General features: G+C 34.1%; 4 protein-coding genes and 1 long non-coding RNA gene across 5 annotated transcripts; 4 read left to right on the forward strand and 1 right to left on the reverse strand.

Annotated features, from left to right (window-relative positions):
• Positions 1 to 802: 802 nt before the first annotated feature.
• NIK1 (NSP-interacting kinase 1) lies at positions 803 to 4,157 on the forward strand. Its single transcript, NM_121605.3, has 9 exons — positions 803 to 1,256; positions 1,441 to 1,573; positions 1,663 to 1,734; positions 1,839 to 1,982; positions 2,078 to 2,149; positions 2,249 to 2,308; positions 2,393 to 2,490; positions 2,574 to 2,723; positions 2,809 to 4,157. The coding sequence occupies exons 1-9, from the start codon at positions 1,133 to 1,135 to the stop codon at positions 3,870 to 3,872; spliced, it is 1,917 nt and encodes a 638-aa protein (NP_197104.1). The 5' UTR covers positions 803 to 1,132; the 3' UTR covers positions 3,873 to 4,157.
• A 458-nt stretch (positions 4,158 to 4,615) lies between these two features.
• AT5G16010 (3-oxo-5-alpha-steroid 4-dehydrogenase family protein) lies at positions 4,616 to 5,986 on the forward strand. Its single transcript, NM_121606.2, has 2 exons — positions 4,616 to 5,183; positions 5,408 to 5,986. Exons 1-2 carry the CDS (start codon positions 4,851 to 4,853, stop codon positions 5,879 to 5,881), a joined length of 807 nt encoding a protein of 268 aa, NP_197105.1. The 5' UTR covers positions 4,616 to 4,850; the 3' UTR covers positions 5,882 to 5,986.
• A 395-nt stretch (positions 5,987 to 6,381) lies between these two features.
• GEX3 (gamete-expressed 3) lies at positions 6,382 to 9,180 on the forward strand. The gene is made up of 8 exons (NM_121607.2): positions 6,382 to 6,654; positions 6,757 to 6,944; positions 7,020 to 7,328; positions 7,406 to 7,655; positions 7,735 to 8,019; positions 8,111 to 8,290; positions 8,394 to 8,536; positions 8,634 to 9,180. Exons 1-8 carry the CDS (start codon positions 6,561 to 6,563, stop codon positions 9,108 to 9,110), a joined length of 1,926 nt encoding a protein of 641 aa, NP_197106.1. The 5' UTR covers positions 6,382 to 6,560; the 3' UTR covers positions 9,111 to 9,180.
• A 220-nt stretch (positions 9,181 to 9,400) lies between these two features.
• On the reverse strand, positions 9,401 to 9,905 carry RTFL18 (ROTUNDIFOLIA like 18). The gene has a single exon (NM_001343431.1). It carries the CDS (start codon positions 9,753 to 9,755, stop codon positions 9,600 to 9,602), a length of 156 nt encoding a protein of 51 aa, NP_001318571.1. The 5' UTR covers positions 9,756 to 9,905; the 3' UTR covers positions 9,401 to 9,599.
• A 3,597-nt stretch (positions 9,906 to 13,502) lies between these two features.
• Positions 13,503 to 13,748, forward strand: AT5G02495. The gene has a single exon (NR_142605.1). It is a non-coding gene; the product is annotated as an other RNA (long non-coding RNA).
• Positions 13,749 to 14,711: the final 963 nt, after the last annotated feature.

The following is a 14,711-nucleotide window of genomic DNA, read 5'->3' on the forward strand; positions in this document are numbered from 1 at the left end:
TACAGATTTGTTTTCCTGATGGAAGTTAAATGTGATCGTTGCTCTTAGTGGGATTTATCGAATTTATTTCTTTTAGATCTAAATTTTTTAAAAGACTATTATAAATAATTAACTTACAACATTTTTTTGAAGAAAAAAAAGCTTATCCTTCAATACTTGTACTAATATCTTCGTATTTCCACACATCGAGAAGACAAAGATGCTGAAAATTTGAGTGGGCAACAAAATCAATATAGTAGACAGAAGTATCTTGAGCCTAGTTTTTCATACAGTATAATCTTCTCATCGAAGTTCTCACATTCTCAAAACATATTAATCAAAAAAAAAAAAAAAAATTGCATACAAAAACATTCTATATACGGAGGAATTAATAAAGTCTAGCCTATGCATGACCAACCATGGATTGTTGGGTTCCGTTTACACCAAGCAATCAGTCAACAATGTGATTTAATCATACCCTTGAAACTTAACAACTCTTTTTCATCAGATTTCAACACTCGAAAAACAATCTATGTAAGTGTAATGTGAAATAAATTAAGAAATAGGAAAATGTAACAAAAACACTGTATATTCTAAACTAAAATTAGAAACCATAGACAAAAACATGACAGGGTGGCAGCTAGCAAAAGAACAGTAATCTAATTTCCTGCTTTACCCTTCAAAATTTTTGAAATACACAAAATATAGATTTGCTTTACTGACTATTCTTGTCGATTACAAGAAACAATATGGGCAAAATTATTTTTATAATATCTTTTCTTACAAATTTTTAATATAAATTTATTACTTTTTTAACGGTCTCCCCACACACAAACTTTATCGACAAGCATGCTATTCTAATTTCACTTTAGACTACCAATGAATCTGGTATCTCTATAAAGTTTGTATATCTTGTTTCTGACATACAAAAAAATAGTTTTTTTTAAAATAAAGGTTATGCTTTTGGTGAAGTGGGTTCATCTTGATGTTGAAATGTTTTTATACTTTAACCAAAATTGAAATGAAAAAAGGATAGAGATTTGGTTTTTTGATTCTTCCAATCTCACTCTCTCTGTCTTTCTCTCTCCATCAAATACCAAATTATCTGGAAGCTGAGTACATCTTGTTTTCTGCTCATTCCTCTGTTTCAACAATGGAGAGTACTATTGTTATGATGATGATGATAACAAGATCTTTCTTTTGCTTCTTGGGATTTTTATGCCTTCTCTGCTCTTCTGTTCACGGATTGCTTTCTCCTAAAGGTGTTAACTTTGAAGGTATATTCACTGTAAAGTCTCACTCTTTGGATTCTCTCTCTTTTTTTTTTTTTTACATTGTCACTTTCGTAGATGAAGTGTTTGATATTTGGTCTTTCTGGAATTTTTAGTTGATGGGAATTCAAATAAAAGTATATATTTCTTCTTGATCCAAACTAATATGGGAGTTTTTTATTTTCGTCAGTGCAAGCTTTGATGGACATAAAAGCTTCATTACATGATCCTCATGGTGTTCTTGATAACTGGGATAGAGATGCTGTTGATCCTTGTAGTTGGACAATGGTCACTTGTTCTTCTGAAAACTTTGTCATTGGCTTGTAAGTTTCACATTTTACATTGATACACTTATACTGTATATTACACTGATGAGCAAGCAAGGAAAACAATGATATAAATTTTATTACAGAGGCACACCAAGTCAGAATTTATCTGGTACACTATCTCCAAGCATTACCAACTTAACAAATCTTCGGATTGTGTAAGTACTTACTGTTCACTAAATGATTATTAAGTTTAAAATTTGATTAAATTCTTCTGTTTTGTGTGTGTGTGTGTGTTCTTGATGATTTTTTCCTCTTACAGGCTGTTGCAGAACAACAACATAAAAGGAAAAATTCCTGCTGAGATTGGTCGGCTTACGAGGCTTGAGACTCTTGATCTTTCTGATAATTTCTTCCACGGTGAAATTCCTTTTTCAGTAGGCTATCTACAAAGCCTGCAATATCTGTAAGAATAGTAAAAATTTGTTATGGATCTTTTAAATTTTGTGTTGTTTTTATAAGGAATTTGTGATCTTGATATGTCATGTTGTGTATCATCAGGAGGCTTAACAACAATTCTCTCTCTGGAGTGTTTCCTCTGTCACTATCTAATATGACTCAACTTGCCTTTCTGTAAGCTAATAAATCTTCAGTTTACATTAACCAGTAAAGAAATTCATATGTAGAGACATGAAATGTTGAGATTTGATCTGTTTTTTTTTTTGTTTCCAGTGATTTATCATACAACAATCTTAGTGGTCCTGTTCCAAGATTTGCTGCAAAGACGTTTAGGTAATTTGATTTATTGACAATGTCTCACTCTTTCACTCTCTTTGTCCGTATGATAACCTTTCATTGTTTCCCTTCGGATTACAGCATCGTTGGGAACCCGCTGATATGTCCAACGGGTACCGAACCAGACTGCAATGGAACAACATTGATACCTATGTCTATGAACTTGAATCAAACTGGAGGTAAATAACGAACTTCCTTTAAAACTTTCAATCTTAGTATTATGATCATACCTAACTAACAACAAACTGCTTTCTTTTTTAAGTTCCTTTATACGCCGGTGGATCGAGGAATCACAAAATGGCAATCGCTGTTGGATCCAGCGTTGGGACTGTATCATTAATCTTCATTGCTGTTGGTTTGTTTCTCTGGTGGAGACAAAGACATAACCAAAACACATTCTTTGATGTTAAAGGTTTGATCTTACTCAGTTTATTACTTGCACAGAACAATCTTATAAAGTTTTTTTTTTTTATAAAGAAAGTTCTTTTATTCAACAGATGGGAATCATCATGAGGAAGTTTCACTTGGAAACCTGAGGAGATTTGGTTTCAGGGAGCTTCAGATTGCGACCAATAACTTCAGCAGTAAGAACTTATTGGGGAAAGGTGGCTATGGAAATGTATACAAAGGAATACTTGGAGATAGTACAGTGGTTGCAGTGAAAAGGCTTAAAGATGGAGGAGCATTGGGAGGAGAGATTCAGTTTCAGACAGAAGTTGAAATGATCAGTTTAGCTGTTCATCGAAATCTCTTAAGACTCTACGGTTTCTGCATCACACAAACTGAGAAGCTTCTAGTTTATCCTTATATGTCTAATGGAAGCGTTGCATCTCGAATGAAAGCAAAACCTGTTCTTGACTGGAGCATAAGGAAGAGGATAGCCATAGGAGCTGCAAGAGGGCTTGTGTATCTCCATGAGCAATGTGATCCGAAGATTATCCACCGCGATGTCAAAGCAGCGAATATACTTCTTGATGACTACTGTGAAGCTGTGGTTGGCGATTTTGGTTTAGCTAAACTCTTGGATCATCAAGATTCTCATGTGACAACCGCGGTTAGAGGCACGGTGGGTCACATTGCTCCAGAGTATCTCTCAACTGGTCAATCCTCTGAGAAAACAGATGTTTTTGGCTTCGGGATTCTTCTTCTTGAGCTTGTAACCGGACAAAGAGCTTTTGAGTTTGGTAAAGCGGCTAACCAGAAAGGTGTGATGCTTGATTGGGTTAAAAAGATTCATCAAGAGAAGAAACTTGAGCTACTTGTGGATAAAGAGTTGTTGAAGAAGAAGAGCTACGATGAGATTGAGTTAGACGAAATGGTAAGAGTAGCTTTGTTGTGCACACAGTACCTGCCAGGACATAGACCAAAAATGTCTGAAGTTGTTCGAATGCTGGAAGGAGATGGACTTGCAGAGAAATGGGAAGCTTCTCAAAGATCAGACAGTGTTTCAAAATGTAGCAACAGGATAAATGAATTGATGTCATCTTCAGACAGATACTCTGATCTTACCGATGACTCTAGTTTACTTGTGCAAGCAATGGAGCTCTCTGGTCCTAGATGAAATCTATACATGAATCTGAAGAAGAAGAAGAACATGCATCTGTTTCTTGAATCAAGAGGGATTCTTGTTTTTTTGTATAATAGAGAGGTTTTTTGGAGGGAAATGTTGTGTCTCTGTAACTGTATAGGCTTGTTGTGTAAGAAGTTATTACTGCACTTAGGGTTAATTCAAAGTTCTTTACATAAAAAATGATTAGTTGCGTTGAATAGAGGGAACACTTTGGGAGATTTCATGTGTGAAATTTGGGAATTCATGTTTGAGAATGAAATTTATCTTATTATTGGATCCAACTCCACAAGTTAAAAATTTTCATTAATGCAAACTAGTTTCATTGTTTGTTTTGCACACACACCTGACCTACTGATAGGAAAAGGTAAAGTGAAAAAAAGAAGAAATGTCTCTCATAAAGACAACACGTAGTTCATATGTTGCCAAAACTTAAACGGAACTTTACTTTCGTTTTCAATGGATGATGAAACGTCGAGAATGTGTTTTCAAGAAAACGGCATGAAGTTGTTCTCTCCGTCAAAGAAACGACGTGTTTGTGTATATAAGGAAACACCACGTGGACGTGGACCGTCCATGAAATATAAAAACGGCAATAATCTATGTATACATGGTTCACACTAGATTCAAAGTCACACTTTATACCTACAAATGGAAACGTTCACACAATAGCTTCATCAAAGTCAGAATCACATATAGTGATATGATTTGGTTTGATAACATTAACAATATGCAAAGTCAAGAATTACACGCACATTCTATACGTTTATATGAAAGAAAAAGACAGTTAAAAAGCGAATCATATCTGCATAATTGCATCTGATCTCATGTCGGTGTCTCCTTAATCCTTAAGTATTTCTTATCAAAAAATTTGTGGCTATTAATAGAAGAGAACTAGAGAGGACAAACAAAATATCCCAAAATTGCAGAACCAGCTTCTTTCTTCCGAAGAGAAACCAAAAACAAAAGAAAATGGAAATGGTGACAAGTTTTGTATATCCACCACCTCCATCAATATTGCTCAATTGTATGAGCGTCGTTGGTGTAGCTGCTCTGGCCAATATCGGTTGGTCTGAAATCAGAGGAAATCATCTCAAATACTCCAAATTCGGCGTATCATCATCATCACCACAACCACAGAAGGAGCGATTCGGCAGCATCTCAAGCCGAAATGGAATGCTTTTGCTATACACACCTGCGTTTCTAGCAGCTGCGTCTTCTTTCTTCGTCGTACCTTCTGATGATCTCAGGTTTCTTCTTCTCAAATCCGCACTTGCCCTCCATTTCTTCAAGAGGGTATTCGAGGTAAACAAAACCCTTCACTCACTCTCTCGGTGACGCATTTCGTCGAACACGTTATGTTCATTCATAAGTAAATAAACATACTTTGACTCATTAACAATCATCATCTAAGCTAGTGAGGTACCAATTTCATGGGTTTTGATTAGAAGCTGTCATTAATCATCAAAGAAGTAACCTTTAATAGCTATAGCAGTATCTTCATCTCTCTGACGCATTTCATCGAACAGGTTCTGTTCATACATAAATACAGTGGAGGGATGGCTATAGACTCAGCTCTCACCATAAGTAGCAGCTATTTCTCATCCACAGCATTGATGTTATACAGTCAAAATCTCACCTTGGGACTTACCGAGCCGAGTTTCGATATGAAACTCGCCGGAGTTGTGATGTTTGTGGTGGGAATTGTTGGGAATCTGTATCACCATGTTTTGCTGGCTAAGCTAAGGAAAGAAGATGGGAAGAAAGAGTACAAGATACCAAAAGGAGGTCTCTTTGATATAATCATATGCCCTCACTATCTATTTGAGATCCTTGTGTTTTGGAGCTTCTTTCTCATCTCTCAGACCATTTATTCATTTTCTTTCGCTATGGGAACAATGCTCTATCTCATTGGTCGGAGTTATGCTACAAGAACTTGGTATCTTTCCAAGTTTGATGACTTCCCCAAGCATATCAAGGCTCTCATTCCCTTTGTATTCTAGAGTTTTGTTGTTGTTGTTTCAAGTGTCTGAATAAAACTAAGAGACCTTATAGGTTCATTTGTTTAAGTTGAATTTAATAATAAATCATTAGAAATCATTGAATCATTAACACGTGTTTTCGACAAAGATTTAAAAATCAAGAATCCAATAACACAATATTTTTGTGCTTTGGATTACAAAATCAATTAGAAGCCATGGCCCAATTAACTCGCCTAGAAGTTTTGATTTGTATGTTAAATGTTTTAGTGAGATACTCAAAATACTCTCATAAAATAAAATTTATTTACACAGAATTTAGTAATCGGTAATCACCACCACACGCGGTAAATTCGAGTGGATGCGATTTAACACTGAACGGTTTGCAGTTCTTGTTCTAAATGGATAAACGGCACAGTGTGCGAATTTGTAGTAAACCGTTACAAGCAGTACTCTCTGTTTCGGAGTAAATTTGAAGAAGTAAATGAAACGATGGTTCATTTCCGTTCACCGTAAGTTTTCCCCTCTTTCTAATGTTTTCGTCGATCTCAAGTTACAGAGATTGATAAACCCTAAGTACTACTTTCGACCTTATTATGATTAGTCTGGATCTAATCGTATCTAACTACTGCGTCGAATTGATCTCGTTATGATGAAGAAACCCTAATCTCGTTGGCACACCTCTCTGCAAAAATCTGCGACAATGGTGGCTTTTAGATTCGTTTATATCCCCTTACCCTTCTTCTTCTTCTTCTTCTTCTTCTTCGTCTTCTTCTCCGGAGTCTCTCAATTACAAGGTAAAGAATCTCTCAATTACAAGGTAAATTCTTTCTCCTGCCACATGCGACAGTTTTTATTTCCCGCAAAGAAGTAAAATAGTTTAATTTCAAAATCTTCAGACCAAACTGCGACTAAGAAATCTGTTCGAATCCTCTCGAAGATACTCATTGGCGATGACGGCAGAGTCTACGCTTGCTCAGACAACGACTTCTTCTCCTTCGAGTCTAACGGATCAATCGCTTGGTCGGTACACATGAATTTCAAATGTAACACCGATTTTGCCCCGGTTTACTCTGGTTTCAACCAGGTACATTCATGAACAATCACTCTGTTTTTGTTTTTTCCTCTGAATTTCTTCTTAAAGTGATATTTGTTTTTTCAGATGCTTCTTCTTGCAGAAAATCGTATCCTGAGAGTCATTTTTCCAAGAAACGGAACCAAATCTGAACCGGAATTGTTCTTCGATCCTGGTGAAACGATTCTCGGTTTCGCGGTTAGCGTATCGAGTTCTTCCGTGTACATCACGGTTAAGAATCACGGTCTCTACGCTTATAATATGTTTCGGCAGCAACTCTGGATTGCAGAGCCTAAAATCGAACGATTCGGGTACCGACTAGGTTGTCGAAAAGATTTTGATAATTGTACATTCAATTCTCGACCAGTGATTGATTCTTGCGAAGGAAGCATCTATGTAAGAGATCTCTGACCCTCTTGTTATTCTCCATTCACGTTTCTTCAATGATTTTTGCTCTGTTTTAATTTCTTCAGATTTCAAACAATGAAGGAGAACTCTACTCGTTATCTCTCCGTGGCACTTACTACCAATGGATTCAAGATTTTAGTCTAGTGGATCGATTCTTCACTGTTACACCGGGGAATAACGGTCTAGTCTACGTCGTTTTTCCTATCAAATCACTCGTTTTCGCATTAGATTCGTTTTCCGGCGACATTCTATGGCAAAAAACCATTGGTCCATTGGCAGAAACTTCTGCTTCAGACCCTGTCATAGACTCAAACAGTCAGTTTCATAAACAAATCTATCAAGATACTTTCACCTCTAAAACCGATCTTTTATCTTCTTCTTCTTTTTTTCACAGGTTGGGCATCGATTGGTTCACTAGATGGGACATTGTACTCGTTCTCAAGAACAGGGGACCTTTATAAGATACCTAAAAATGCAGAAACAGATTCAGTGATCCAAATAGAGCCATTACTCGATTGTTCGGGCTATGCGGTTTATGTTTCTCAGACTAAATTCGAAGGAATGATCGATCGTGTCATTGAGGATTACACTTATGTGTCGGCCAAGAAACCAGAAACAGCGGTGTTTTCACTTGTAGTCCCAGAGACAAGATCTATCTACTGGTCTCAGAGTTATTCTGGTAAAACTCAAATCTTAACTAAGACTACTGTTAGTCTCTTAGTAACTATATATAGATTGTTATGATTTGAAAATAATGGTTTTTGTATCAGATCAAATTCCGGGTTTGTTATTAGACGAAGATCTACAACATTTTGTGTTGGACGAGAGGATTGCTCTTGCGTTTGTTGCAGCCTCTAGTTCTGGAAATCCATTTCGATGTCGTTCTAAACACGAAAAGCTGTCATCTAGTTGTTCATTTGCAGAACCAGAGCATCTTGATATCTACATTGGTAAACTTAACTAAAACATGAACACTTTAAAATTCCAGTATCTTTCAAATGGTTTTCTTGGTCATTCAAATCTCTAAGAGAGACTGTTATTTTTTTCTTTTAGGGAACGAAAGAGCGATCATTTGGTTTTTACTGTTCGAGTTTGTGATTATGGTCCTCTTTGCGGCTCTTGTGAGGTTCTGTTTTATATTCTGGAAGAAAAAGAAGCTTCAAGATCGTCCCTTCAGTACTTTCTTGGACAAGCGAGTAAGAAACCCTAGCTTGTGTAACAAGGATCTTTAACTTCATTTACATTTCAAGAATCCTCTGTTTTCTAGTATCTCACAGTCCATTTTTCTTCCAGCGTTTGCTACACAGGAAGAGTAGAGAAATTGATAAAACGATAACGAGACTTCAAAACGAATCAACGGCCAATGAATCCGCGGTTGATAAAATCGGTGATTTGATTCAAAAGAGGGAAAACGTGAAAAGGAAACTCTCGTCGACCTATAGTCTTGGGAGAGACATAGATGAGTCCAAGTCTAAGTTAAAAGATTATGTTCTTCCCTTGTACGGAGGAAGTTCTAGAAGCTTCTCTTACCGAAATAGGGAAAATGAGAGTATTACGATTTTTCAAACACCAAGCGATGAGTCATCCTCAGAAGAGAGCTATAGGGACGAACATTATGATGATGTAGCTGATGATGAACATGATGAAGATGACTTGGACCGTAAGCAAAAGGGAAAGTTGCTTGCTCATTCAGAGGGTTCTTCCAATGATGGTGATGGTATTGCAAGCAGTAGAAGAAGCATATATTTGAAGCATATCTTTGACGACTAATTAAGGGATTGAAAATTTGTATTGTGTATATTTGTAGTTATATCTTTAACAAAAAAATATTTATAGCTGTGTCTGATCTATTTTATAGTAAGAAAACCATTTGTCTTTATCTTTCGATATTTATAATTCACCATGTTAGTTGTAACTTGTAATTATCAATATAAAACTTGAATCCAATACTAGATAAACTGATAACTATCATCACTGATTAATACATTTGAACTCTTAAGCACATGATGAATCAGTATTAAATGATTGCATAGAGTAACATTAGTTTTAAGAAAAACAACCATCGATCGACCGGTTGAGGCCATTATATATACAATTCGGTCGAAGATCACAAAAAAAAAACATAAATAACCGGTTTTCTCCCCAAACTAGCACTAATCTTTCCCGCACGTAACAAGCCACATTCACACATGCACACACACACGTGTATACATAAAATAATACATTTAGAGTTGGCATTGATAAAACTTTGTTTTTTAATCAATCATGCGAACAAAGGAGCATGACCATACATCTTCTGATGATGTAAATCCTTCCCTTTTGTTCCTTCATATACTTCCCCAATCTTCTACTTATTGATCTCTTCTTCTCCTTTGATCTCTCTGCAGAGCTCATCATGACCCTCTTCATTTCCATTTTCAAGCTTTCAAATAACCCGTTTGATATATAACAATGCTTGAGGAAAACTTTTAGGTGAGAAAGTTTTGGTCTTTAAAGACTAAGCTATAAAAAGCAGAATTGTTTAATTTGGTAGCTTTATGCTGATAGAGAAGAAATGAGCTTTGGAGAGAAGAGAGAATTGATTTGAATGAGAAGTTACTTGTGGTGGTGTGTATTTATAGAGAGAACTAGTGGCATGCATGCATGGTTACAGCTTTTATTAAATTATATGTATCCCAAAAAATGAAAAGTGTACTAATCAAAAAAAAAAAAAAAAAGCACTTGTGTGAAGAAACACTTGTAACAAAATGAAAAAATATATATCAATGACTTCATCAAACCCAACAAAATTGAAACTTGTGCTGATTACCGATTATTTATTACTCTAGTTTTTTTCAATCAAATTAACCAAACTAAAACAATTACCAAACCAAGTTCATATAAAACACAATCCCACATGTCTTTTCTCGTGTTCCACCATGCAACCAAACATAACTTGAACCTGGCCTTGCTTGCTTCAAAGTCCCCACTAAACCATACAACTTAACCTCTTTAACTTATCATACATACTGTATTGTTTGTTAATTAATCACATTTCAAATACCAAAGCTTAGATTACCGGATACTGTTTAACCGGTGGTCACCACAGCTCTATTCTCCCTATGTCCTATTTCAAGACAGAACTTTATAATTTACGGGGCGGAAATATAATCTATATATCCACTATATATACAAAAGTTGCCAGTATATTTATCTTCTAATATAAAAATTATGTGGACATGTCTCAAGTAGATGTTACGTCGCGGGGTCGTTTAGTTGAGAGAGACTATAAATTTATCCAATATCCCAAAGACAAATTATTTTTCAATGGCTTACGTTCAAATTACCCTAAGAAGTATCAATACTCAAGAGTCCAATTGAACTTTCAGAAAGAAAAAGAGAAAAAAGAAGCAAACATATTGTAATCCGAATAAGTTTCTATAAAATTACCAATAATGCAATGTTTCAGAAGTAAAAAAGAAAGTAAGTAATCAGGGACAAGCCTTGAAATTATGTTGTTTCCAAAGTTCATGTTCCCTCGTTTTCCAATCCATTAGTAATTTATTTTATAAATACTTGTTATTTAGTAGGAAAAAAAAAAACAGTAGGAAATGAAAAAGATGTGGAGCCAACCACACGTGACATTCGCGTGACTGCATATGCTTACTGTTTGGCATAATCCAGACAACCTTGTGTATCTTGTCTCCTTGATAATATTGATGTGATTAACTACTACAGTATTTTCTTATTTGATACAATATTTTGTTGCTCATTGCTTAAATAACTATCGATTAGAGATGTAACAGTGAACTTGAACATCATTTATGTATCATTAGGCCCTATCTTTGCCTTGGATTAATCAAAGATTGTGTCCGTAATTAAAAACAGTACTGTACGGTTCAACGAATCAAGTACTAGTTTTGGCTTTCTAATACTAGCTTGGTAAACTAATCATTGATTATAGACTTTATAATAGGGTGATTAGTTTCTGTTTTATGAAGCATCCGATATCTTGGTATTAGTGATTTTAGTTTGGACTCCTCATATATAGATATTGATACATATTTCTCTCTAATTATTAATTATAGGACTTTCTATGTGAAATCATTTTACAAAAATATTTTACTTACAATCATATAAAAATACTTTATAGAAAAAAAAATTTGTTCGTACCGAAAAAAGAGAAAAACTTTTGTCTAGGATTTCTTCATCGAGCCGGTGTGATTAGTTTACGCTTTCATGGACGATAGTTTTCACTGATACATCGCTAATGTTATATCTCTGAAGGACCAATAATAAAAATAAAATAAAAAATAAACTGTAAAATTGGCCCTTTAGAAAACTATTGTCCATTAATAGCTTTCTTCACCGTTGCGATTAGTTTCACTAATACTGAACAACTAATAAATTCATATGCATACAATCTAAAAAAAAAAAAAAAAATCATATGCATACAATCTAAAATTCTAAATACTGTATGTTGTTGACTGTTGAGCTAAAGTCTAATCTCACAATCAAGCATTTATATGGGCTAATGAACATTTACTTATTGGGCTTTTATGGACTCAAGACATCTTGAACAGCGTTACAAGTCACTCCAAGTTTTCTTTTTTTAATTTGGACATTGGGTGATGATGACACGTTTACAAACTATTTAAATGTTGAAAAGCAATATTTGAATTACGATTGTAATCATAATTGATCACTTTAAACAGAAAAAAGTTGGCGGTTCAAAAATTTCGGAGATTAATGTTGACTACGTTTACGAAGTCTCAAGGTTATAGACAAAAAAAAAAAAAAGTTAAGTGTTGTATCCCCTATAACTTAGTTACTAACTGAAAAGTTTTAACGCACCTCAAAGTGCAGGAAGTCACTAGCCTAGGCCACGGATCTTCATGATTACCCGTTGACCCTGTCCAGGACCTCCAGGTAAGTCTATAACTTACTAATTGAAAAGTTTAATAATTAATCTCGTTTTGTATTCAATGGGATATTTTTTAAAAAAATCAAGGGAATATTAAATTTTATTTTCAGTATAGTAGTTCCCTTAGTGTGTTGTGATTCTTTTTTTTCAAATTAAATCTGACCTTGCATTTTCATGTTTTTGTTTTTACTAGTCTTAGTTATAGGAAATAACATATTCAATATTTTTTTTAAAAATAAAAAAACTTCACATGGACATGTACTATCTCCTGCAATAAATCTTAGATTGGTGACATTGGAAAAGCGATTCATAAATACCTTACTCTATATGTGTAAAAAGAGAAATGGTCATGATTTGTACTACAAACCGCCAAAAAAAGAAAGAATCGGCTCAAATTTGAATTTCGTGGGTAAATTTGTTTTGAGATGAACAACAAAATAGACAAAACAAAAGACAAGAAGTGAGAATATAAATAAATCAAAAATAAGAAGAGTGAAGAAAAAAAGAAGAAGATAATCTGCAAGAAGAAAAAGAAGAGACAAAGATTATAAAAATGAATCATTTTCCTTATTTCACCTGTCACAAGTGATGCCTACATTTGCATGCATCTTCTGCCCCCACCACAATCATTAGTTTCTATTGTGGGTTCGCCATTTAGTTGCTTAACCGACCGGTTCAATCAATATTCCTTAAACCAAAAGGTTTTGAAACTATATAACAACCACGGATTTATATATCTTTAATATGCACAATAACTTGGAACGTTTGATATTTTGAAATGCTAAATCTAAGTTTATCTTTCTGTTTTGACCTAATAAAATCTGAGTGTTTTTTTTTGTGTTTATTTATATCAGATTGGTTTATGTTTTCAGTTATATTACATTTCAAATGAACTTAAGTCTTTTAGTTTTAAAAAAAAATCTAAAGTCTTTTAATTATTAACGATCATCTAAGATTCATTTAGTCCAAAAAGATAATATAAATTTCATAGTAAAATATTTTCATCACGTTGAAAAAAGCATAATGAAATATGAGTAGAGTTCAGTTTTGATATAACAATGATGTTAGATTATACTAATTCGATTCTAAATGTTAAACATCCATTCTTTTACGTTTTAACTTCTAAGATTCGAGAGATTTACTTATTTGCAAAAAAGGATAGATAAAATTTCATAGTTAGTCATCTTCACCACATGTACAACAAAGATGAATGTGACATTCACATGGACATGGATATATATTGATATGTGTACGACCACAAACCACTATTTGTAGATTCCCTCTATATAGAGTCCACTCGATCACACTTCAAATCAATTTGCCTCACTATAACCAAACAAAAGAAGACCATGTTATTGAAAACAACTTCACTCTATACTCTATAGACACATACACTACTTTACATTTTAAAAAATCAAAATAAACCATATCATCATATATAACTCCATATCATCCTATCCATTCTTCACATTCTGCCAACTCCTTTACCATGTGCCATCATCTCTCTTCTTTGGTCCAGCTCTTTTTCAGACGTTGGCCAACAACATTTTTCGTTGGTCCATTCTTAAAACTTTCATTATTTCCCCACACACACACATAATTAATTGTTACTATGGGATAATACCGTATATATAGTAGTACACTGTAAACATATATATTCTATTCTTATAAATTGTTAATTCACTTCATTAGAGAAGAAATAAAAATATTCGATTAATTAGCAACTACTTGATATGTAAGATAGTTTCGGGTTAGTGATGACTGATGAGTATCAGGCCTCAAGTGTTAGCTAGGATTATCGAAACTTCTAGTTATCGGTATTTCTTTTGTAAGTCCACCAACAAATAAGTTAATGAACCGTAATTCATAATGTAATCTTAAGGACCCTAAATTTACGTAGGAAGATCGAATCCTAAGAAGATTTTAAGTATGCGGTCGGATAGAAAAACACTTGCAACTACGACAAGTCAAACTAGTTTGCATTACTTTTCCTTTAATGTATCGACCAACTAAAGTTAGTATTAAGTCGTTTTCTATCAGATTGTTCAAATTTTTCTATTTACATCAAAGGATTTCAACATTTCATATCAATGAACATTATTATATTTGGTGAAATCACATGTGGTTATTAACCACTCTTAAAAGATTTTGTGTCCACCGTTCCAAAATCTGTGCCATTTTTTTCAACTCATAAATAGTGTGTACCAGTAGTAATACTACTGTCACTTGAAAACTACGAGCTAAAATAAAATAAAATAAAAATATGCAAATATAATTTTCAACAACAGTAATTCCGTCCAAATGACCAATGTTTGACAATTCGTTCATTTGTTTTTTGCATTTGGTGTCTCTCAATAAGAAATTAATGCAATATAAATTGTTCAATTAAGCTAATATCGACTGGACCAACTTGTTAAAAGCAGTTTAATATATGTTTTAAAAAAGAAATTGAACTCAAAACCTTTGAG

The sequence above is a fragment of the Arabidopsis thaliana genome, chromosome 5 (assembly GCF_000001735.4).
Source record: "Arabidopsis thaliana chromosome 5, partial sequence".
NCBI lineage: Eukaryota > Viridiplantae > Streptophyta > Magnoliopsida > Brassicales > Brassicaceae > Arabidopsis > Arabidopsis thaliana.